This window comes from Podarcis melisellensis (assembly GCF_964234715.1).
Source record: "Podarcis melisellensis genome assembly, chromosome: 17".
NCBI lineage: Eukaryota > Metazoa > Chordata > Lepidosauria > Squamata > Lacertidae > Podarcis > Podarcis melisellensis.
Genome location: NC_138534.1, coordinates 30,592,629 through 30,619,568, shown reverse-complemented (window position 1 = coordinate 30,619,568; position 26,940 = coordinate 30,592,629). Strand labels below are relative to the sequence as shown.

The 26,940-nt window shown below is 40.8% G+C and overlaps 1 protein-coding gene across 2 annotated transcripts in view; it reads right to left on the bottom strand.

Moving 5' to 3' along the window:
• The window catches only part of KCMF1 (potassium channel modulatory factor 1), a 42,589-nt gene that overhangs the window by 2,104 nt on the left and 13,545 nt on the right, over window positions 1-26,940 (bottom strand). For both annotated transcript variants that reach the window (XM_081894581.1, XM_081894582.1), the window contains exons 2-6: window positions 12,738-12,905; window positions 6,778-6,917; window positions 3,251-3,352; window positions 1,237-1,411; window positions 444-726 (exon numbers count right to left, since the gene is read on the bottom strand). In XM_081894581.1, the coding sequence (XP_081750707.1) occupies window positions 444-726; window positions 1,237-1,411; window positions 3,251-3,352; window positions 6,778-6,917; window positions 12,738-12,905 (868 nt within the window). The remainder of the gene's footprint in view (window positions 1-443; window positions 727-1,236; window positions 1,412-3,250; window positions 3,353-6,777; window positions 6,918-12,737; window positions 12,906-26,940) is intronic.

The following is a 26,940-nucleotide window of genomic DNA, read 5'->3' as shown; positions in this document are numbered from 1 at the left end:
AAAAAATTAAAATATGCCAGCATGTTGGAATTCAGAGTTAAACATAATGAATTGCAGCTACACATAACAGCACTGTGTTAAACGGCCCTCAGATTGCTCAGTAATTTTCTTGATTTTTCCAGGAATGCGAATTGCAAGAAAAACTTGTATTCAACGCCTACTTCTAAATTACAGTTTAAGCCATTTTAAAATTCTATCCCCTTCTCTGCCCTTTGCCACTTAAGCCAACAATCTCTTTTTACTAGATACAAGCGGTAACAGAAAAGGCACAAAAGTTTACGTGTGCTTGGCTGCAGATAATGACTGCTGAAGGAGGTGCTTAAAAAGCAGTTTGTGGGAAGGAGGAACATGCCATCAAAATACACAAATTTCAAAAGCGGGGCTGAATTCTTGGAGTGATTCAGAACCAATAATTGCAATTCCGACCCTCTAGAACGAGTTACCTTGTAAGGAGGAACTGAGAGTTCTGGTTAGCCTGCTGACTGTTTTCTGTGTTGGATGTGTTGGTTGTTGCTGTGGATTGTGTAATAGTGGTGGTGACGCCGCTAGTGTTGGCGCGCCTTGTCGCGTTACGTGCAGTCTCCAGTTGTTGCCGTGCCGCCTGTGCATGCTGCCGTTCTAACTGCAGTTGCATCTGCAGTTGCTGCAACTGAGACGCGGAAGGGCCAGAGGAATTGAGCTGTCCCCCTGCAGAACGCCTCACGCCGGACAACTGAGATAAAAGCTCTGCCAATATAAAAAAAGGATTCGGGAATTAAGAGTGGACTATTAACGTAACCACACAGTCCTCTGCCACTACCACCTCACTCTCCCACAGTACCTATTCCATAAGCTTCCCATTTTGCTACTACAGGGTAAAACAAACGAAGGTATACTCATAGTCCCTAAAATGCAGCCCCAATGATCTCCTACCCTGACACATCATTAGTGTTTTAACAACACAGTAGTACATTCAACAAGCCGTGAAGATACTTTGAAGCAGCTGGAATTATTGCTCAGAGCAGCTCCTTAAAACTCTCTCAGCCAGCTCAAATAGTTCATCATTGCAGCAACTTCTTAAAAATATAAACATCCATGTGGATGTTTAAAGCTCTGATTCACTGAAGACACTGAAGAGGGAACAGAGATAAAATCTAACAACAGATATTCCTGCTTTTGGGGGGGCGAGGTGGAAGAATTTAAATCACGCAAGTGCCCAAAAATACAAAGGGATATGTAAATATTCACAAATCTTACCAGCTATAGGATCCATGGCTTCCCTATTGCTTGGAGAATATGAACTCTGCGAAGATGAAAAACCACCAGTGGAACTGCTAGTAAAGTGCATGTTGGATCTACGTGCGCGAGGGCCACCCAAACCCCGGCCTGGGTGAAACATTCTACGTACATGCCGAACACCACTGGATTCGTCGTAAGCAATGAGTTAAGGGAAGGAAAGTGTCAACACGCAAACAGGAACGCCTTAGCCACTAAGACAATGGACTTGTAAAGAACAGGAGCAAAGCTTCCTTCTTAGTTTAGAGGAGAAATGGCCACAATTCAAGGCTAGCCAGCCCTCCAAGGCCCGTGCACTACACTCACCAGGCATCCATACTGTATGCAAACACACCTCCCCGCCCCAGCTCTTGTTAATTGGAACACACCACTCTCGTGGCCAGCGCTGGGCTGAGAGCCCTAAATCTCTCCTCCCAAGCTGCAATCATGGCATCTGAAGAGCAGACACAGCAATTTCCCTCCCCATTGCATGACTCGCATGGGAGGAATGGAACACCAGACTTGGTGAAAGGGCCCAATTATTCGACACAATTATGGCCACATAAAGCAGATGCACAGAGTATGCAGACTCTGCTTAGTGTGCCGCTGGCATCCCAAATGTGTTGAATTTGGGGTGCGCTGCTCTGCTAGAGTTAGAGGCATGCTGCAGCTTGCCTGCCCCCAATGCTATAATACAGTGGTTCCCAATTAGCTAAGTATTGTGGATTTCTTGTTATTTAAAAGTCAAGCCATGGACGCTCCCTACTTTCAGTGGCGTAGCGTGGGGGGTGCAGGGGGGGCGGCTGCACCGGGCGCAACATCTGGGGGTTAGGGGGCGCAAATCCATGGGTTAGGGGGCGCAAATTACTTGCCTTGCCCCGGGTGCTGACAACCCACGCTACGCCACTGCCTACTTTGGAAAATTTTGATTATCTCCAAGGTAGTTTTTGTTATGTGAATGGTGCCACTGACCCCCTGGGTGGGTTAGGCAATTCCCAATTGGGAACCACTGCTATTTTGTGTCTTCTCAAGCTTAGCTTGGTGTGAACCAAGCACAACCCCAGTAACTAGCAAGGTCATAAAAAGCAGTTACATTTCTATCTTCAGATCCCCTTATCTAAAAAAATCACACTGGGTGTATTAAAAACAATTTTGCACAATATTAGCATTATAGATGCAAAGAGCAGGGCAATCCGCAGCAAATGCCAAATCCAGAGGAAGAACTGTGAGGGGAGAGAGACTTTGTTTGCTATCAGGGGGTGGATAGTTTCACCCGCGTTGCCCCAGTTCCAGCCCAAGGAACCTTCAGAAGGGAGTTGCTCCCCTGGGCATTATGGGTATGTGTGTTTTAATGAGCTGAATACAGTAAAAGATTATCAGTCATGGGGAGTGGGGAGTGTGTATTTGTTAAATCATATACTTTTGCATTAATTGTGATGTTTACCTTATTTTTTTAGTTGTTGCTTTGTTAATAATGTTTTATAGATTGTAATTGTTTCACTGAGGATCTGTAAATTATTCTATATCATCTGTGCTGTATTTGTGATGTTCTGTCATGTTATTGTCATTTATTGTTTGTAAGCCGCTTTGGGATATATCTGAATGAAAAGCGGCATAGAACTATAATAAAGCAAATCAAGAAAATACAGTCTCAGAGGCAACATGCCAACGGAATTACAAGCTACAGGAATGTATTCTTCTGAACTCTTTCTTGGAGCATTCCCAAAGCTTGAGGAGAGGTTACTTGCTCAGACAGAACGTATTTTCTTTCAAATCTTTCCTCAAAAGAAAGGAAAATAAATCCTATCAGTTTATACTAGCCAATAGTGGTGCAATTAACACGAAGTGCTCCAAGCAGAGTATAGCTTATCTAGCTATTCAAAGAAAACTATGTAACAGGCTAACAAAAGCACCTATTTCAGAATCAACATGGGTGGCTATTAGCATAGAAGGCAAAAATTCTTCAGTTGCTTCTTCTTGACTTAGGCAAGGATATTAAATCTCTTGGAGCTCTATGTTCCAGTGTAAGATGAGCTGCAAAGTCATCCGTAACATGATTGGGATCTCCTCCTGGTAATGCTGCACATATCGGACAAATCTGTAATGACAGAAGTAAGAAAAGCCATATGAGCAAGTGTCTTCCAGGCCAAAAAAAAAATGACCAACACACTGAACAGAAGCTACTCTCTCATGCTGAGAAAATAGTAGCCCTCGTACAACTCACCCTCCAGTTCATAATGATTCTCAAGACCAGCCTTCCAAATAATCAATTAGTCAGTGAAAGCCCCCAACCAGATTCATTCACCTGATTGGCGCCTGGCCACTGCTCCCCTCCTTGCTGCCAGTACAAACAGGAAGGAACTGCTATCATACAAACAGGTACAGCCCTGTGCCTTTCATGCTCCTAGACAGGGAAGAGCCAAGATGAGCAACTGTCTTTGGTACTTCATAGTTTCTTCCCATACCATGGCTCTTAAAGCAACTGCTTATTTTCTGACTCCCCCAGACGTAACACGGAGGACTTTGTGTCTAAAAGAAGGCAAAAGAGCAGGCAGCTTCCATGGCACTGCTATGGAGACAGAGTGTGGGCTGGTATATTCTTCCTTGCTAGAGGGGAAGTAGTTCATCAGCTCCACCTAGTTTATCCTGGCAAACTCCAGAGGAGGGGGCTTGCTTGGACTGATTCTCTAGCCATCTCTCCCCAAGAGAACTGCTTTTTGTCCCTAAAACTCTGCTACCGAGAAAGGGAAGGAAAGAAATATAGAGTCAGTCCAGGCAACTGGGGCACATCCTTCCAAACAGAATTCTGTATGAGAGAGCTCCATTCTGGAGGTTTGCACTTGCCCCCCACCCTCTCTAGAAAGGCAGAGAAACAGAAAGCCTAGTAAGCAGCCTTGAAAGCAGAGGATCTTCATTCTGGAGGCAGCACACAGAAGTTGTTTCTCCTTTCCAGGAGATGAGGACAAAAGCAGATCACCTACCACTTGTACTAGTATTACAGGACAATACTAAACACAGGGCTGTCTTGCCTGAAAACAATTATTACCCCAGCCAAGAGGTTATTTTCAAGCCAGATAAAAGTACTGAAAGTAGGACTTGTGCAAAAAGCAAACAAAACTACAAAGCAGATGCAACATCAAATATATTTCCCAGATGGATAAATGGGTGTTTACCACGAGTGTCCATTTGTTAAAAGTTTTAGTTCTGTTTTAAAGGCATCTGTTCTTTTTTGTGTTTTAACTGTTTTTAATTATCCTATGTGCAAATTGCCTTGATTCAGTGGTTCAAAAGGCAATACATAAAACAACTGTAATAATAATTAGAAACATGGCACACAGCAGCCACTTTACACAGAAAACAAACAATTACAAAGGGAAGATTTAACAGCACTTGTGTTTCAATAAATATGAGTGATTTGATTTAGCTCAATCATTTTACTAAAGGGACGGGAAACAACTTCAGACATGTCACCCTACTTTTAAGCTTGCTGTATCTTCTTCTGCCATTCTGCTTTCAATAATGAGAAGTAAAACGAACACAAAATGCAGACTTATCTGACTTTGCAAGAACATGCATCGACACATACAAAGTTTTGCTTCCCAATAATTCTTCCATCCCTTTATGCAGTCTCTTTAAACCCAAGCATTTTTATAAATGACAGATAATCCTGTGTGAGTTTGTCCAGGAGACCAAAACATACAACATGCATCAAATCTGATGAATACAATTTTTAATAAACCTATATACAAGTTCTGATTTTGTTAGGCAGTGCTCAGGCACCTTTGCCCCTTCCAGTCTCTCCTTTGCTGTTACCTAAACTGCCTTTGCGAAGTCACCAGTTTGGAGCATGGGGGGAAAAACCTTAAGAGCCGCCTGCAAGCAACCTGCCACATTTGCAGAGACAGACTTCTAAGTGAATGAGACAGGATTATGAATCCTCTGATTACTTCTGGAATAAGCCTACCTCCCTACAGCATACACAGAAAACTCTCAAGAGAAATGCCTGGGATACCAGGAAGAATGGAGCACTTTGCTAAGCACTATCATCACCATTCAGACTGGTATAGTATTTCACATCTATGAAACATTACTGCCACCCTGTGGAATCAATCCTAACTATATTACAGGCTGAATTGTAAGATCAGTAGTGCTGCAAGGTTTAATTGGTAGATTAGTCAATGAAAGCTTGAACTCTGAGTATTAACTGAGCCTTTCAAGAATGTATCCAAACACCTCAACTGCAGAAAGGTGTGCTTGGTTACATATTTGGAACACATCACTATAAGGACAATAATGGAACAGATGTTCTTCGTCCAGTATTTCAAGCCAGCATATGGAGGTTTTGATAATGTGCATGTTTAGTTACACATAATCAATTAAAAGGAAAATGATGAATCAGCTGAACATTCTTTAACTGAAAACTAGCAAATTTCAGCACCAAATTTCTTATTTACACCTGCACTTGGAAGCAAAATTTGTTTTATTCTCCAACGACTAAACTGTCCACAAGCTGATGGACTCAGAATATGCTGATTCAATGACAACACTATATAGGTACCTTTACCTAGGTAAAAGTGAAACTGCACCCTACTAAGCTCAAGCTTGCAATGTTAACAAAAGAACAGGGATCTTACTGTAACCAATGCATAAAAAATGAGAGAACCAGGTCCCCCCCCCCAAAGAAATCACAACCCAAATATTTTTGAATATTCTCCCATGCATGCTATCCTCTGAAACTAGCATATTGCATAGTTAAGAGTATGAGCTACAAGCCAGCAAGTCTCTGGCTCAAATGAGCTTCATGGGCAGCCTCTGGAAATGCATGGATAGTAATAATGGTCTACCTTAAAGGGTAGTCGTAAGGATTATTGAGATAATGTACTTGAAGGTCTCTGAACACCCTAAAGATAGATATTTGGCTGAAGAGTCTGCTGTATCAGGCCAGTGGCCCATCTAATCCAGCATCCTGTTCTCACAGTGGCCAAACTCATGCCTGTGGGAAATCACCCAGCAGAATTCAAGCACAAGAGCACTCTCCCCTCCTGTGGTTTCCAGAAGCTGATATTCAAAAGCTCTGCTGCCTCCAGTTATGGAGGTAGACCATAGCTATCCTGGCTACTAGCCCTCAATAGCCCTCTGCTCCATGAATTTGCTTGATTCTCTTTTAAAGCATTTTGGTCACACTTTTCCTCCAAGTGTAAATAAGAGGCCTTGCATTCAGAATGGAGAAAGGGCAACTGCATTTGCTCAGATATGGCACAAAGCATTCTCAAGGTAAAGTCTGTATTATTTTCCATGGGAGGATTTTCCATGGGAAGCAGGGCCAGAAGAGAAAACCTGAAAATAAAATTGTCAATGGGGGGAAAAAGACATTGGTAAGTGATCTCCTGCAACTTTTAATACTAAATGAGTATTCATTCATTGTAACTAATTTTCTATTTTAAAAAACCCCCACGATAGGCAAAAATTTCAAGTTTCAAGTTATTGTTGGTGTTATTCAGAAGCAAGGCTGACTGTGCTTACCACTTCTGTTGATGTTTCTGCATGTTCTGAAGTAACGTGTTCTTGAAGAGATGTTTCCGTATACCCCATTTTTCCACAATAAGGACAAGTAAAAGACTGTGGCTGCTCTACAGAGAAAGCTTCTCCACCATAGTACAAATCTGGGGGGAAAATAAGATATGTGAGAATTCCATTTGTAAAAAATGATCATGGTTACAAATATAGGACACACCAAACTTAGCTCAAACATACAGTCTAATGTACAATTCAATTAAGAAGAGTTGCATCCAACTAATTCACAGTATGTGGAGCATCCATGAGTACAACACAACTTTCCCTCTCTTTCTTCCCCCTGCAGCCCCCAAATTTGCTTTGGGTTTGCCCCCAACTCTCCAGAGCAGATTTTGGGGATGCGGAAGTTCTATTGTGTTTACACAAGTTGTTCTGCACACCCAATCGAACACAATTAATCATCTCTCACAATACAGGATTTTCGCTTTGTGTTTTGTTAGCCACATAATCTATTATTATTATTATTCAGAATTTAGAAAGAATCTACAAGGCTAATGGCATTTTCCTACACAAAGTAATCCTAATAATACTATGCTTAGAAGTGCTAAGTGTGCTAATATTTTCACACCTGAAAACAAACCAGTGTCAACAACCACTGAGGCATCTTACAGAATAATATACATCATTAGTTCTTTAAACAAGAAAAGCTCAAACACCAGATCCAGTTTTCCTCTGCTGCATTTGTAGCTGGTAGGAGTTTGTACACCTGGACTCACAAGAAAGTGGTGACAAAGCTAAGCAACCCCAAACAAATATACAAGCAGAAGCACAAACTGCTGCTCTCCACCACCACAACTGTAGAATGGCAATAAAGCCTTACTTGACATGTGTTTATGCAAGGAAAATGTTATCTCCCCATTGAAAGCAGAAGCATTTTCTTTGTTCCCACAGAAGTCCCACAATGAAATGAATATACCATGAGTAGCAGCAGCAACAGCAGCAGCAGTGCACTTGGCAGACTGGACTCAGCCAGTAGAGCAGGAGAATTGATCCCAGGGTTGTTGGTTATTAAAGATTTCTGCATTGCAGGGGGTTGGACTAGATGACCCTGGTGATCCCTTCCAATTCTACGATAATGACAGACATAACCTCTACTAGAAATATGTGCTGCCTCCCTGAAAAAACTCCCACCCATTCCCCATGTCTTAACTATGCTGAAGGAATCTGTCAGCACTAACATTAAACCTGGTTACAACTAACCAACAATTCCCTTAAACCAGAATCTGAAACCAAGATTAACATCCACCAAACTGTTTAACTGCAGTCCAGGGGAAACGTTTACTTCAGGAATGAGACAGGCTGCAGGGACAGAATGCAGGTCCCAGAGGTTGGATTCTGATTTGCTGAGCCCTCTTCTCGACAGGGAACAAATGTTATGACTGCACAATGCAAACATTAAAGCAACACGGAACACTTGAGGCTGGATAATCCCACTCCCCCGCAGTGAAAGTTACTCCAATACAAGAAAGGTTGGGTAAAAGATCCAAGTACAGCTATCCATACAATACAAAAAATATCTTTGAATGCTGTTGTACATACCAAGCTATGAAAATTCACAAAGGATGCTTATGTGAACTTGAAGAAGAGCAAGAACATCACTCGGGAATACAGACTGCTACCTGGTCCCACAGAAACCAACAGAAATAGGACAGTACTTAAGAAAGCTTGCTCTGCATAGCTCTACTCTAGCACTTAAGCAGATTTTAATGAGGCCACATAAGTGACATTAATACGGTTTTCAAGTGAGTTCTAATGAATACCCCAGAAAACTATATCCATGGCAATAAGCTAACAAGCTCCCTACGTCACCTTGTAGTCAACCAATATTTTCTTAAATGAAAATCTACTGAAGAACCATCACTTTTTGTAATAGAGTGGTACCTCAGGTTACATAGGCTTTCAGGTTACATAGGCTTCAGGTTACAGACTCCGCTAACCCAGAAATAGTACCTCGGGTTAAGAACTTTGCTTCAGGATGAGAACAGAAATCGTGCTCTAGCGGCACAGCAGCAGCGGGAGGCCCCATTAGCTAAAGTGGTTAAGAACAGTTTCAGGTTAAGAACGGACCTCCAGAACAAATTAAGTACTTAACCCGAGGTACCACTGTACATGTGTTTCTCACTATAAAGGATTTTAATCTCTTTAGGAGCATGAAAAGTTTTTAAGAGCACACGTAGCCTCCCAATCAGTTTTGGTCTGCAGAGCAAAGCTTTTGGTACCATTACCGCTGTTTCTGTAAACGATGTTCTGGTTTAGCTATTTGCAACAGTCATCCCAGACACTAGCCAGAAACCTCTGGAATCCATGTCCGAATAGGGCAAATCTTAAGTTTCCCACTGCAATCCAGGCATCACAATGTATCTGTAACACCATAGATAAAGCCAGTGGTGATTTGTGGTTTTGGCGGGTGGGGAGTGGTGTCCTCTGACAGCAGCACGGTGCTTGCCAGTAGAGCTCCAGGCGGAAGCAGTCAACCCTGCAGGTGAATCAATTTGCTGAGGCACTTAACTGCTGGCTTTGATGGACCTGTTCCGTTTTATGCTATTGGTTTTCATTTGATGCTTATTCATATTGTTTTATTTTTCTTTCGCAAGCAGCTCTGAGAACCCATATTTAAAAGTGGGATAGAAGTCTTCTATATACTAGACCCTACTATCATAAAAAAGGTTGTTTCATCAGAGAGAAGGAAATGCAAAGAATCAGTTCTGGGTTGCAGTTCTGGGGGAAATTAACATTATTGGTAACGTAGTCCAGCCAGTTCAAGCTCGGCACCTCCTCTCTACATTTTAAAGCAACAACTCCTCAGCAACATTAAAACCATTTGTCCTTTATCTGGTAGCGGAAACCTGCCCTGCTGTGGGCCCAGGGATGGGAAGATGGTTTCAAATTTTACAATCAATAACTGGCTCAAAAGGGTTGTACATGCTGCAGTCATGGAAAAAATTGCTCATCAGCGGTGTAAGCTGCAGGAAAATGCAGAGCCTGAGGATTATGCGGATATTTGTTGTAATTTTATTACATATCTCAAAATCGCCCAAGCTCAATATAGTCCCCACAAATTATTTATCTGAAAGTAGTTTTAGTATTTTCCCCATTTGTTTACCTTACCCATGACTTACCCCAATTTTTCTTTCTTAGTTAGAATCTGTTAATGTTCTTTCATTATTTTAATCTAAATGTGCATTTATATATATATAAATGGTGCCATTGTTTTCTTTTATATACCCAAGATGTGTACTGTTGTCTTGTTCTTTTCTCTTTTTTAAAAAACACATGCTTACCCACTGAATTAAAAATAAACAATTTTTTTAAAGGGTTGGTTCATCAAAGAGAAGGAAATGCAAAGAGCCGCCTGTCCCTTTGTGTTTATGAATTGTTCCTGCTCCTCACTCCTGAATCTTCTTTTAAAATGAAATGCAAAGCAGAATGATATGCCAATAATAGCGGGAAAGGCCCTGTATACTCAGGTCTTCCAGTGACACATGTCTGAACAAAATGTAACATGGGAAAAATTATAAGCCACAGTAGACATTAGTCACATTTCACAAAGTGAAACTTGGCCTCCTCATTTTCTGCAAGAAGTTTGCAGCTCCAGAAGTCCTTTTCTACACTACAGAAAACAAACCAGAAAGCAGAACAGGATATGAGCTGGTCTGTAAACAGCAAGTTAGTTCCACTCAGGCCTGATTCATAACTCATCTCTCCCCTTGTGCTTCTGCTGCACAGCACTGCTGAAGCAGCACAGTTCTTCTCAACGCAGAGTCCGGCACAATCACAACCCTCTGCTGGTTGTGCATATAGCTCCCATCTGTAATCTATGTCCTGTGCAGACTCTTCTATAATAAAAGGCACCATACCAACGATACACTTCCCTGTACTGGCACGGGTTGTAGTGATTTACTATGCAAACCATCCTATCCATGAAGGGAAGCGATTACAGATATTCCATGACTGGAACCCTGACATGCAACCACCACCAGGATGAACCCATTTTCTTGAAATAAACACACCTGAGCCTTTAGATTTTCCCTCAACCCCATCTTATCCTTGCAACAAGCTGTGAAGTAGCCAATGAGTTTGATGGTGCAGTGGAAACCTGGACCTGGGTCTCCCCAGTTCCCTGCTTGACACCACACAGGCTCTTTCACAGATCCTTTTCTCCCAAAGATTTCACAGAAAGCCTGGCTGAGAAATGGACAGGCAGAAGGGAGGGAATGAATTGAGGGAAATTTCTGACTGGACTTCCTGTAACTCCACTCGAAGAATAGGGACAGGACAAGCTAAGGGCTGTATGTTGAAACTGGAATACCGGAGACAAACAGAATTCATAAGTGGATGAGGAGGAAACACTGCAATGTGTGAATGAAGAAACTGCAGCTCTCCTATTTTTGTCAAACCACCAAACAAGCTTGAGAGGAGGCAGGTAAACCACACTATAAACAAACCTGTACTTGATAGACGTACAACCACATACACTGGAGGCAGTATTCTGCTAAATATAGGCTCTGGTACTTGTCTGGAGAGCTAATATGCCCCCCCGCCCGGTTTGAATACCACTTCAAAACAAAATATTGGCCTCAAATAAGTCTTATCTCAGGCTGAAGAACGGAGTTTAAAATGCTTCAGACAAATAAATTTTGATCACAGGTATTAAAAATAACTTTTCAACAATGGTAAAGTCATGGAACCTCAAGGTAAGAGAGATCTATAAAATTAGTAAAAGAGAACCTGCTTACATCACTGGAAGGTATTTTATAGCTACACTCCCGTAGCACCATTATGACCCAGGTAGCGGTATGTCCCAAGGAGATACAAGGAATGAGTAAGGTGCACTGAAGCTACGCAGGCTGCCCAAACCTGTAGTATGTCTAGCAAGGCAAAATTACATGGTTTAAGCAAGTGACTATGTTATGTATCAAAGTCAAAAGGTGTAGTGCGGTGGCTACAGCAGTTCTTCCGAGAGAGAGAGAGAGAGAGAGAGAGAGAGAGAGAGAGAGAGAGAGAGAGAGAGAGAACAAGAAACAGTTACAAATTAGACATTTAATTCCATTTTGGTGTTCAAAACATACAACAGCTGAGCCAACACATGTTTTGACCACCAAAATGGAACAACTTGTTGTTTTTGATGGAATGCTGGCCACTTTTACTCTGCTCTGATTATGCTGTGGGCTTTTCATATATATGTTATTGGAATTTAATATTTGAAGTTCTGTACCACTAAAATGAGAATAGCCATATTGCACAGGTTTATATCTTCGGTTTTCTGGGGAAAGGTAGCAATTCATTTCTGAATTTTTTTCTCTCGCTCTCACATCTCCCTACATTTTGAATTCTGTATCTACAATTTGCATTCTACTTCCACTTGCTACACTACTACTTCCTCTTGAAAGGCTAAGGAATTAACTTCACTTGTTTTTCCTTCTAATTCTGGGTTCAACAAAATAGAACAAAACATAACAAACCACTAATGAACAACAACAATAAAAAGGAATTAACCTGTATTTGATTATTCATGTTTATGAAAATTCATGTGCTTTTAAAATAATTGAATATCCCTTCCCATCTTCCTGTTTCTTCTTATACACAAAACCCAATTCTATGCAAGTTGACTCAGAAGTCTCACCTAGTTCAGTTAGGCTTAACTCCCAAGTAAACATCGATTGGATGGGAGGCTAAAAATCATAAAGTGTCAGCAAGGGGCTTAACTTTTTTTAATTCCCTGTGCAGTGCTTGTTTGAATAGTGCTCATATTAAATGCAATCAAAGCTAAATGAATAAAAATAAAAGCAAAACAAAAGAATAAATACATATGCCATCTGAAAAGAGCAAGGTTAGTTTGGGAAACATCCTAAGTTATATAAAAATCACGATATATGTATTGTGACAAAAAAAAAGCAAGAATCACTTACCAAAATCTACCCTTGTTAGTATGCACTGCATTGGATGGTCAGTTGTATGCCTTGTCGTCGTTGCACCACTTTCATAACAAGATGCACACAGATCGTAATCGTAGCAAATTAAACACTTGTATCTGCGACCTCGAAAATTTCCTTTTAAACATGCATCGCAGCTGACACCTATAAACAAAAAGAAATGGTTATTAACTATACATTATACTATATTTAAATGTAAAGTAGTGAACCTAGTAATACCTACAACTTTTAAAATTAATTTAACTCCACTGTTAAGTGTTTCATGCTAGCCACATAGTTTCTATTGGGAAAGAAAGGTGGGCTATAAACTGGATGAACAAACAACAAATTTGGGTGTAGTTATTGCAGTTATGTGAAAGAAACCCATTTGGGTTGCTTAGTGAATATCTTCTTAATTAACCCTGAAAACAAGAACTCAAAGTATGAAAATCGTTGGATATCATTAACATACTAATTGTAGCACGCTTGAAGAGCTGTGTAGATAAATATCTGTGCTTTCTAGTAGTAGTCACCTAAAAGTTAATGGTAACTTTGAGTTTAACTATAACTACTATTGTGTCCACTTCAGCTGATTTGCAATGTATTGATCCAGAAGAATGGTCAATAACAAAATGAAATAATGAGTTTCTAAAAGGAGGAACTTTTCAACAGAAGAATATGGTAGAAGGAAATTTTCAGTTCCAGATCTTTCATCTGACACAACCACACAACCTCTCTATTAGTCCTTGTTACCAAAGTAGCAACAAGTTATTCTTCTGTCAACATTTGTCAGATAAAACACAGAAAAATCATTCATCTTCCCTTTCAAAACACACAGTAACCCACAACAGGTGCAAGTTTAACATTCCAGAGAGCTCCTCGCTCTACAATACAAATTTTCTTCACATCCTGCAATATTTCTGCAGCCATGGATTTGAACGCAGACGTTCCAAGGATAATGCTGTTCCTGGAACACCCTGCTGGAGGAAGGGTAAGAAGAATTTCACCAATTTCTCATTCACCTACAGCTCTTTGAAAAGCAGCTCTAGAAGAAGAACATGGGAGATGGTGCTAGGGAGCAAACCTGCAAAAATCACTTTCCCCCACTTTGTCCCTAAGGTGGAGCTACTGCTAGAGCAGAATCCTATCCACCAAACAGAGTAAGTTGTTCTGTTTGATCTTACATTTGCACAAGAGTATATCCTGATCCAACTCAACATACGCATAATCCTAAAGATTTGCAAAAAACAACAACCCACAACTACACAGTGTAATAACCTTCCCACTTTTTATTTAGAAGTTTGCATAAATAGGAATCTTATTTATGTATCTGTTAAGAGCCACATAACATTTAACCAACTTTAAAATGTTTCTAGGTATGTTTTAAAATACCTAGTAAAATCATGATCTCAAGCTTCTAATTTATAGTAATTGCACAATTGCCTGTCTGTAATTGCCATGCAAAAGTTCAAAGAGAACTGAACGTTCTCTTTCAGTTACAGATCTAGAGCAAACATTGTGAGCAGTACCTCGCTTCAATCCACGCCAATCTCTCAAAACCACAACTATTTTTCAGAAGACCCTGGCAGCTGGTTCTGTATTTCTACAATGACTCTCACACTTAACTGGCAGACACCAGCTCACAGCCTTCACAAGGGCAGTACTGCCACGGATCACTTACTACAAATCAAGGTACTCAAAATAGTGCTTACAGCAACACTGTAACGTAGACCACACAATGCAACGGAGGGAGGGAACACCGAGGCTGAGAAAATATAGCAACTTGCTATGCAGTGAGCTTGTGCCAAGAATGCACCATGCATTTTCGTCTTTCAGACTACCTGTAATGAGGACACCCCCCCCCAAACGTTGCCAGCCCTAGTAAATTATTGGTAAGTGAAATATGAATGTGCATCAGTGACAATACAATAGAACTGCTTTCCTAACAAAAATCACACCCACACTTTCAGCCAACAGTCCTCCAACTAAATGGCAGGCCTCAATCAGCATACAAGGACTCCATTTATCAGCAATAAAACTACCTCTCTTTGGATTTCCAGAACGCTGACCCAATTTCTAACGTAGTTCTATGACCATGCGCCCTTGAACTTCAGCCGAGGTGTTTTCTGTCTCCCCAATCCCCACAAACACTTTTACTTCCCCAACAGATTTAGATTGCCAATAGAAATAGGACAGAACCACTGAAAGCTATGCCACTGGGGGGTAGAAGGATAAAGATAAAAATGGCTCAATCTAATTTTAAATGATGGAACAGACTACTTTCCTAAGATGTTTTCAGCATTATTCAGCCGCTAACATTTCTGCGTCCAAATTTAAAAGGCTGCTGTTTCTTTTGGTATCATCTAGAAATGTTAAGGTGAACTTAAAGGGGTTTGCTTTCTCATAAAAATGTTATAAGCTTTCTTATAATGAAGGTGTAAATAATGTTTGTGTCAGAACAATATACAATATCACAGTATTTCAATTTTGTAATTAAATGCTCTGGAGCAGTGTTTACTTAATTGGATTCCTTTACAAGAGCACACCCCCCCCCCCCAATTTTTTTTTGCAGGGCAAGGCTGGGCTCTGACGGTTGATTGGGGCAGCCCTGAAGGAGCCAGGCAACATTGTGCAGTTTCCGGTGCTCCTTTTGATGCTTTCTTTTCAGAATGGTTAATTGCTTCCATTTTTCAAAGGCCACAAAAGACACCTGAAATAACCCAAGGGAATCAAAGCAGCAGCAAAAGTGTGGGAAAACACCACATTATGCCTTTTGGATTTTATTGTACTGATGATATACAGTGGTACCTCTGGTTACGTACTTAATTCGTTCCAAAGGTCCGTTCTTAACCTGAAACTGTTCTTAACCTGAAGACCACTTTAGCTAATGGGGCCTCCCACTGCCGCCGCGCGATTTCTGTTCTCATCCTGAAGCAAAGTTCTTAACCCAAGGTACTTTTTCTGGGTTAGCGGAGTCTGTAACCTGAAGTGTATGTAACCTGAGGTACCACTGTACACAATTTATTTTCAGCATTACAACGGGGGGTGGGGGTGGCGCCTAGATATTCCATTGTGGCGACTGTAACTCATGTTTAAAGTGTCATTTGGCGACTGTATCAGAATTTCTAACACTGATTTACAATTCATAAAGTGGGAATAGGCCCAGTTTACACCACTTACACACCTTTCCAGTGCAAGTTCAAGAACCTGATCACCTGTTGCAAGGAAGTTCAAGAGACTCCAGTACCCAAACTACAACAGTCCATGAAGGTGCAAATCCTCTTCGGTTTGAGGGATCAATTTTAAATTGGCAGATTGAGCTAAAGTGTCATTTGACCAATTGTTCTCACTTTTCCCCCTGTATTTTCCATAGGCCACTTGAAAACTGCTGAGGTTCTTTGTGGATCTCGTAATAAACCAGGCTAGACTGCTAAGATGAGTCACTTAACCGGCAGGTGTTTAGGGAGAAATCAGTAATCACCAGCAACATACTATGAAGGTCAAGGGCCCCACGCCAGGGCCTTGTTATCTAGTTCAATAATCTGGCACTGGTCAAAACGGTCTCACTCTCCACTATCAGAAAAAAAATTAACCAAGCACAGGGCCAAGGTCAAATATTCTTGACTCTTCTGCAACCTTTCTGTGACCACACAAACAAAGCTTGCAGACCACAATTTGAGAATTTCTCCTAATTAAACAATGGTAGTCAAATTGTAATAGATGTGGCTGAGAGTGAAGGCTACATTCCTTTATTGGTTGAGACAACTATGGTTCCAATATGCTACTACAGCAGAGATTGAAATACTATTTTTAGAAGCAAATGTGATTTTTAATACTGCATGGTAGATGGGGGTTAATAAATTTGTATGTTAAACTTATTACAGTATCTATTAAAATACCTATAAATGATATTTTGGCAATATTAATTTAAGTCAATTAGTTAGAATACATTCATTAACTAAAAATTATGTAATCAGTGCTCGTAAATGCACCCAAATGTATCATCTCAACAATCTTTTTGAGGTGTCCTTGTTTTCACTTTTTGAAATGTGGCAACCCTAGTTATGGGGAAATTCATTTCACACTGACTCACAAGCATCACATGACACTGCATTAATTAAGCCAACAGGATATGCAATGGTCCCTCCCCCCCCCTTCAACTTCCAGAAGATGAAGAAGCAATAAAGGGAGAGAAAAAATACGTTGTTCAGACCTAATAAGAGAAATGTTTTAATTGGATGTACCTTTATGTACAGTAATAGACTACATCTTGGAAATTCCACATTTGTTCATGGCAGTTTTCAGAATACAATATAAAAATAAACAAAAACACCTGCACTTCTCAAAAATAAACCCAAGATGACAAGGTACAGAAAATACATTCATGTTCTCATCATTGCCAACAGCTATCATTTTGCGGTTTTCAGGACTTTTGAATTCAGCATGGTTATTTTTTCTGACTGTGGCCCCCTTCTAACCTTGTTTCCTTCCTGTGGCTTCCCATGGGCGTAGCCAAGGGGGGCAACTGCCCCCCATAAGTAAAAAGCAATACAAATCAATACAAATCTGAGGTTAGGTTCTGCCCCCCAACATAAGCCTGCCCCCCTAACAAAAATTCTGGCTACACCCATGTCCCCTCCCATCCTACTGGTAGAAAGGTTTATACCTATTTAAATGTTTTGTTTGTAAAATGAAGATGTTTTATTTATATTTTTTATAATTTATACAAAATACATAAAATGATAGGAATGTATGAAATATTGTTAAAGCAGAAAAACATGGAATCGTCTTTCTAGTGCAACCCCCTGCAATGTAAGAAACTCTGCTAAAGCATCCATGACAGATGGCCATCCAACCTCTGCTTAGAAACCTTTAAGAAAGGAGAGTTCAGAACCTCCCAAAGGAGATCCATCTTCCATGTATTATAAAAAGTAAACAACATTTATTTGAGCGCAGTTATCTGACACAGAGGGGGAAACCTACAGATATAATCCAAAAGGCACACAGGGAGTTCTGTATATATGGGGAAATTTTTTTAAGCAAGTGGTCCTCACTGACCCGGTGCAAAAAAACCTTGTCATCCGGAGGAGTCCTGGCTGCCTAGACAAAACCCTATAGCCCCACACACCCTTACCTGGGAGTAAGGCCCACTGAACTCAGTGAGGCTTTCTTCTGAGTAGACACTTAGGTATTTACTAGATGCAAGTCAGTAGCACCAGACGACCCCATTCAGCTAGGCACTGGGGTTGATTTCACCCTTAGCCTTGAAGAGCTGGGCCGAAGCTGCCAAAGGGCCGTGTCCCTTGGCAACATCTGAAAGCCTTGATCTGCCAGGCGCTGGGGTGGATTGCACCTTGTAGAGTCAGGCCTACACTGGTGGCAGCAACAAGCAGCTCTGGCTCGACCAGCCCTACCAATTGCCACCCCACCACCACACGTACCTGACCTGGGGGTTCTGGATTGCAGGTTCTACTGGTCAAAATGGGAGGCTCCGCAATCACTCTCTCCCTCCAGAAACAAACCAGGACTGCTCTAAGAAAACACGTGTAGCAAAAAGGAGCATTAGGCCCTGGTGGGCCGCCCCCTTACCCACTTGTGTTTGGCCAAGCAGATAGCCGATAATCAGGATTTTTTAAAATAAATGATTTCCCCCCTTCACTTCTTACCTCCCTCTGCGATCCCCTAACCTCATGCTGTGGCCCCCATTTACACGGTTTTCACCTGTGGCACTCCTTGGAATATCCAGGGGAGCCCCGGGGGGCCACAGGGCCCCTGGTTGGGAAACACTGCTGTAGGGTGCAATTTAGCTAAATTTTTCTAATAGTTTGGAATAAGTTTACAGTTAAGCATAAAAAAACTAAGTGCTGATGCTTACCACAATATTTTTTGTAAACACTTCATTTCCTTTGACTAGCCAGAGCCCACAGAATGTACAGTATTTTAATGATAAAGGAGACACCCTCCTGCACAATTAGGAAGTAACAAGATTTATCACCATCCTTTAAGCATTCTGACATCAAGGTGAGCTGCACAATAATAAAATAATGCTTTTAGAAAAGCTAAGTTACCCTGTTTAAGTTTTGAATCATATTAATTTGTATACTTTAGTAATTATTTTATCCAAAGTAAGATTCCAGCATTCTCTGTAACATGGGGAAATAGGTTATAGCAGCAGATACTAGCAGCCTGATATAAAACAACAAACTGGGAATAGTATGCATCTTTTATCGCAGCTATTTCCACAAAACAAAGAAGTCCCCAAGAACCCCATACTTCAAAATCTAGTTAATACTGAAAAGAAACTTGCATCTTACATCATTTATGCCTGTGGGTAGGTGGGTGACAGATTCTAAATGTACAGATTTACATTTCTGTATTGTTCCAAATATACTAAATACTTCCGCTCTGTTACTCATTATGTTAAAACATTGTAAGTTTGGTTTTGTCTTCATTTTAAATTCACCCAAAGTCCTAATTTCTCCTTAGCTTTTATTAGTGAGATCATTGGACTTCTACACTAAATGTATCTTTAGTATGAAGTATAATTTCAACTTGTATAGGAGCTGGCATTATACTTTAGGCCTTACAGATTAACTTTACTCCTTAACTACATACTCATTTTATTATAATGTGGCTTCTCTGCCTTCTGCTGTGCTCACAATTGGTTTTAGAAAATTTTAAATTATATTAGTACAAGGACTGAATTAGTACAAGGACTGCAATTTTTTTAGTAGCAGCAATAATGTTAATAGAAGAGTAATGAAAAACTAATGAATTGTCCTCAGTTCATTGTTGGCTTAATAAAATTAATGTTGCATTAGGAACAAAGGACATTTCAATCCACTATATCTGAAATCATTTCAATGTTTACCATTCATTGAGAGGTGGCTTATGGGGCAAAAAATACTTATACTCCTATGGGGGTGTTGTTGTTGTTGCTATGTGATGGAAAAACCATATTACATATTTTATAAATGTAGTTTTTTGTAGGTAGGATTCCTGAATGTATGTTTATTGATAATTAAAGTTATCAATAAAAATATGAATTCAAAGAGTCTGTTTATGTGAGACTCCACAGCCTCCTTCACAAGCACCCAATATAATGTCTTGAAATGTTCATTCCTATAATTAATTCAAGAAGGCGTAACACTGAACAATATCCATGGACTGAAAGGCTTGCTGGTGTGCCAGAATAACACTACAAAACAGATTTCAGTTGTTCTAACTAGGGATGAGGGGAAGTTCTAGCGCAGAAACAACGGGCTGATTTGTATTGAGTAGGGACCTAACACTTTGCCGCCATGAAGAAAAACAGAGAAGTTGCAAGGTAAAAACTGGAAGGGCAAATAAAATAGTACTGGCAAAAAACACACACACAGATATGAGTAGCAGAGGAGAAATACAAACAAGCTACGATTCTGAACAGGCTCCAATGAATATAATGTGGTGGAAATAGTTCAATTTTCTCACAATTCTGACACATTTTATATGCTGAAGTCATATATGCAGCAAGTTCCCAAGCATGTTTATTCAGAAGTTAAGTCCAACTAATTTCAGTTGGGCTTCCTGTCTATAGCTGTGCAACCTCACTCATTAAAACTCCTTTCCAATGCTGAAGACAAGGAAACAATATAATCAAGAGCAATTATCAGCTTTATCCTCAGACAAATACCTTAGGAGCGACCATCTCTTACTGGTTTCTGACCCAATTTCTTATAGTTCAGCTGGTACAAAAGCAAAAAGAGCTTTCCTGTTGGACATTTTAACATGCAGGCTGCAGTACTATGAACACTTATTAGGCAGCAACAATGGGGCTCATTCCAAATATGCACAGGATTTCACTGGACATGTAATTTACTAGTTGAACTAGACCATATTCTTTAAAAATCAATGAAGATATAGGACTTCACCTTAAAATACCTTACCTATGAATAAGACTGAACAAAAATATTTCTCCCATGGAAGTCTGCTTGATTTGCCCATGATCATGGTATCATGCACCAAGGTTTTATGTCCATTTGAACTATGACGACATTCAATTTAAGGGTACTGTATTTCTAAAAAGGCTTCTAAATGGCAGCCTAATATTCCATTCAAAGTAGACAGAAAAAGTACAACAGGGAAAACTGGGCAACACTGTAGCATTGGTTACCCCAACTGATGAAAACACTAACTATGAGTGTGGTGTAGAGAGAGGTTAGAATGTCAGACCTGGGAGACCAGGGTTCAAATCACTGAGTGACCATGGGCGAGACACTGCCTTTCAAGCTAGCCTACCTCATACGGTTTGTGTGGGGATTAACAGAGGAGGGGGAGAAACCTGGAGAAAATGTTCCTTGGAGAAAAAGGTTTGTTATAAATTAAATAATAACCACAACAAATATTCACTATAGCAGCTACTGCTGTGATGGCTCGGGCTTATGGAAAGTGTAGTTGAAAGCATCTAGAGAGCACAAAGTTGGGGAATGAGAAAACCACAATACACAAATACCTTATGCTAACTCTAGTCATGGCTACGTGTGACTAGCTGTGCTGGAATGTCTATGCAAATGCAAATGATCTAGTCAAGATACATATTAGCATTTATATATACACACCTGAGAACTTAAATCAAACACACATCCAAAAGCAGATGTAATTTCAATGCACTGCACTACTTTGAACTAGATGTGCACTCAGATACGTATTGCAAACCACGTTCTAGCAGAGCCAGTGACACATTTCCACAAGGGATATTAACTTCAGTGAGACTTCCAATATACTCTTATGTACATAAGACCATTTGCAGCAAAGTAAAGGAGGGGAATATTGCTTTGTTTCCATTTTGCAACCATGACAATCAAAGGCGTGTACCAACATATGGCAAGACATACTCAGTTTTCTCAACTGAGCAGGAGAACAGCAATCTGAGGGTGAGGGATTTATTAGCAAATACCTTGTCATTGTCAAGATCACTTCCTGTCGAGGTTTAGATTATTGGTGGCTTCTCCTCCATGCAAGGATGGTGGCCTTATTAGAATGATACACACACAGGGAGACTAATAGACTCTCCATTACTGGGGACCCTAGGGGACTTTCCAGCTGGCATGGCTAACAGTCCTGTCAAATTACTGGCTACTCTGCAGAATGGAGACACAACACCAGGTGGCTGATGCAACTCTTCTCCAGCTTCAAAGAGTCTGCTCCAATCTTTGGTATACGTCAGAGCTTCAGGGTGCTAGAACCCAGGTGGCAAAAAAATCACAGCAATTCTGATCAAATACAGCTCACCACCTCAACATCTACAAAGTGCTGTTCAACAGACCTTTTCTGGATGGTTCTGTCTTTTGCAGTCTGCCCAGGTGGGGCCGGTGAAGGACCTTTTGGTAGCACAAGTTTGAAATCGGGAGAATAAAACTGCTTGCATCCACAACAACCAGGATACTACCATTGGACACAACTGATACTACCATTGTCCTATTTTGATGGGTGGTTATTGTTTATTGAGGCTAACAAAGTAGACAAGGTGCTTTACCCCTTTTAGGACTTCAATTAAGATGCACAATTCTGCACAAAAACTGGTCTACACTGGAAAACTATTTCCAAACTGAATTAGACAGACTCAGGTTGCCCAATTAATGGAGTGCATACACTCTTGAATTAGTAAAATGACAGAAACACACCATAACAAACAACTGCAGTACTTTTTCAGTTTGCATCTGCCCTGCATGATCTCAAAACATTTACTGAATACAAATGCATCTCAAAGATATGAAAATTTCCCTAATAGTTATGATTGTCTTTAACCTCAAATAACGGTAAAACAATGTGGGGAATACTTTCATGAGGTTGTTTAAAAGTGTTTTAACCCTTTAAACAAACAGAAACTAAAGACAACTCTGATTTCATTTACCAACACTGGAAAATTGGTCCCCAATTCCCACTGGACATCTACCAATCTGGCTCTGCTTCCTCATTCTGCTCAGTCATATGATTTGATAATCCCCCCCCCCCTTGAAGAACAGCTTGCCTGTTTGTACCTGTCTTCAGGCAATTTCCCACCTTCACAATAGGAAGGGAAACCAAGGAACTGAAACCATTAGACTAGAATGCATTCTTGAGACCAGGGACACCTAAAGCCAAAATAATAGCTTATTTGCCACTTAATTATTCCACATAAGCTTCCCTCTCCTTCCTCTGTTGTCTCCCTCACGTCCATTTTTAGAGCGTTAGAAACTGAGATATGAAAGCTAGGAGCTAAATGGCACCTTAAAACTAGATTATAGGTGCCGCAACGGAATAACTAGGCAAGCTTTTTAAAAATAATAGTATCAAGCTGAAAATGAACTGCAGCAAAAATCTTATTTTCATTTTTCAAATGGTCTAGTCCTCATCTGAAGACTGCAAAAAACAAAACCCTACTTCCCCTGCCCACCCCCATAATATTCTCATGAGGGTCCCTTCTTCAGTCCTCGTACAGTGGCTGGAAGTGGGGAGGCAAAAAAGCTTCTCCTTTCATTCCAGCAGTGGCAGTTTTAAACTGAAATCTTAGGCCCAGTACTGCTCCCAGAGCTCAGAAACTGCTTGCATTAATGAAATTCCCTGTCACAAAAACGTGCCTAGAACAATGGGAGTTTCGAACACTGTTCTAGAATGTAAGCCCCTTGGGAAATGGGCCTATCGTTTCATTCTGTGTAAAACATCTTGTACATGGATGATGTAGTAGCAGCAATAATACTATAACAATGGGGTTCTTCACTACCATTGGCTATGGACCATAGACAGGAAGGAGATCTCTTCTATGCAATCTTCCTTTCATAAAAAGCTTGAACAGATTACAGAATACAAAGCAACCAGAAAATGGAACAGGAGCGCTCTGGAAATAAAAAATGTTGCTACAGACCAGCTGACATGAGAAGCATGATTAGAACTCTGTCGCCAGATTTTAAATTTGCCATCACTAAGAAATGCAGCTTCAATACAATTAACTGTATCATGCACATACTAAATGCTCTTAGAAACCATAGTTGCAAAACAAATATTTAATCTGTGTCATTACAAAATATATACATCTTGCTTCTAAAGTATATAAACAGTGCCAAATTTAGTTACTTAAATTTGTTAAGTCTTTAAGGTGCTACAAATTGTTCTTTCTGCTACAAAGAGGTTACTCCTCGGGGGGGGGGGGGAGATACTAGAATAGGTTAATACAGTGGTACCTCCGGTTGCGGACGGGATCCATTCCGGAGGTCCAGGTGGATCCCGAAGTTTCCGCAACCTGAGAACCACTTCTGCACATGCACGCGTGGCGAAACCTGGTAAAATACTTTCTGGTTTGCCATGCACGCATCCCAATGTTTACGTAACCCGAGGGTTATGTAAACAGAGGTTCGGCTGTATTTCAATTTAAAATTTACCTAGTGTTAAGAGGACCTCTGAGTGTTTTTAGTAACAGTGCTTTTGGCCAATGACTGGAGTCAGAGCTATGTTTCATATGTGAGTTGTATGGACACCAGGGAGCTTGTAAGAGCTGGTCAATGGTTAAGGCTTATGAGAGCTACTGTAATCCAACAATATTTGACAGCCTAGGCCAGTGGTGGCGAACCTATGGTACATGTGCCAGAGGGGGCATTCAGAGCCCTCTCTGTGGGCACACGCACCGTCACCCCAGCAGGGCCATAGCTAGGGGGGTGAAACTGGCATTCCAGCACTGCAGGAGGCTCCTGGCTGCTTCCAGCACGGTCCCAGCACTGCTAGGGCACCATTTTCACACTCGGGGCTGCACCAGGGCTGGGGTGTGGGGAGGAGGGCTCATGCTGGGAAACTGCTGCTCTATCCAAAGCCTGTGCCACTGCTACTCAAGTCACCGATCAAGCCCATCTGCCACCGCAACCAAACCTGTGGGTCGCCTCTGGGCTGGCTCCGCCTCTACGCCATCAAGCTTAGTTGTGCCCGACCCGCCTTCCTGTTCTGCTCTCAGGTGGTAACCCTGGTGAGCAGTTGAGCAGGTGTCGACTTCTGAAGCGCCAGGGCCTCCGGCCAGTCTGTTGTTTCTACTTGGGAGTAAGCCGCCTTGAGTTCAGCAAGGTTAGACAAATTATCGACATGCATACAACAACAAAAATCACATTAATTGTTCAGAAGGATGCCAAATGCAAACTTTTACCTTTAAACAAAAGTTGTTCGTATCATTGAAAGCTCTGTTATTGTGTTTTCCTTTTAAGACAAAAGATGTTAATGTAGGAATTGTTTTTTCTACACTAAAACCTCAGTATTCAGGTTAAATTGCCGTGTTGGCACTTTGAGATAAATAAGTGAGTTTGGGGTTGAAGTTTGGGCACTCCGTCTCTAAAAGGTTCACCTAGGCTTCAGTTTATGGTTGACATGGGGGGGGGGGAGACACAGGATCAATGTAAAATTCAACAGGCTAAGCCTTTTCTAGCATGAAAATACAATTATGGGGAAAGCTTAACTTCAGATCCACAATAAAAATAGTTTTCAATTCCAATTCTTTAAATAAAAGTATTGAAGGAAATTTACTGGTTTTCAGGTAATTACTTGATCACTGTCTCCTTTTTCCTTCTTTTCTTTATATTGATAAATCACACATGCATGTCACTTATGCTTAAGCTGGAACAAGGCTAAGCAAGTATCAAGCTCTCACACTTCCCCTCTCCCTTGTCTCCTCCCATGCAACTGTGAAGAAGGTTTCAGCAGCATTTAGTTTTGCTTTTCCTGAACCTCAGCTAAAGGAGCTGCAAACTAAAAGGCAGCATTTCTAGTGCTGGAGTGAGTGAAAATGCTGCCCATTACACTTAAAGAGCAGACAGGGGCTTTATCTCCCACCTCTGTTATCTCCTGAGATGAAACAATAAAGCGCTGCCCTTAAAAGATCAAGCCAGGAATTGGAGATAAAGCTGTGGAGGGGGGGGGCAGATCCAGCACACAGGCCATATGCTTCCTTGTTTTACCTTATTTAGTACCTTTTCCTCAAATAGTTTGAACTCCTCGTCAATTTAATGTATTGGAATAAATTCAAGAGACTACATGACACCTTTTTCAAAAATTGATGCCTATGAATACTTTGCACCAGATCACAAGTCTCATTTCCTAAAGACAAAACACCCATTCCTATTCATCCTGCATTTAGACTTACGAATCATCGAATCGTCAAGCACCGCATTACACCACCCACACACTGTTTGTAAACACGCTCATTGTATTCTCACCAGCTCCCATAATCATAAACCACACAAGCCACTGTATTTTCATATTAGTACACAGAGTGGGCCATCAAACTTTTTGTACCAAGTCTCCTAGGGAATGCCTGAAATCCTCTCTATCCAGATTTTGTAATCTCCAAAATAGTACACAGCAGTCTAGCCCAGGAGCCTGCAAAGTGCGTGGATTTTGTAAGTTATAAGCTGTTCCTGCACTTAGACTTTTCTTTCATCTGTTTTCAAAGAAAAACCCCTTCCGCCATATGCCTCCATCCTCTCTTGAAATCAGACATTTTAAAAATAGGTTGGACACCATTTACTCCATCATAAACTACCAAATTGACAGGTTTAGAAAAATGAGTAAGTTTTAACAAATAATTATACTTCTTCACATCTACAATGTATAGGAGATTTCAGACAACAAGATGATCAAAAACTGTGGCTCTTCCAATTTAATTCTGTTCTTCGGAATTAAAGTTTTATCCTATCTTTCTGCCAAAGAGCTCAAGACAGGGTAGGGTCCCCTCTCCTTACTGCTCCTAACAACCCTCTGGGATAGAATCAACTGACACACAGTGACTTGGCCAAAGTCATCAGTATGCTTTGTGGCTCACTAGGGATTTGACCAAGATCTTTCAGGTGCAAGCCTAACGCCCAGGCCAGTACATCACTGTCACTCAAGAACTGCAGTTCCTGACACGCAAGACAACTGGTCCAAACGTGACAATTCTGAACTGCTGAAGAGCTGTATTTTGAGAGGGAGGAAAGATCAGGTAAGAAGCTATATTATTAGTCAAATAATAAATAAAAATATGAATAGGAACAAAATGTTCAAAATGAAGCAGGATGCAGAAGAGGCTATGCTCTTCAATCCAGATTTGATATTTCCGTGGCTAATGTTCATCAGCAGGTGTCTGACATCCTGACATCTTGACAAGAGGGAACTCTAATTAACCTTAACAATAGTAAATATCTGCACCACTGTAGTATGTTGGTGGGGG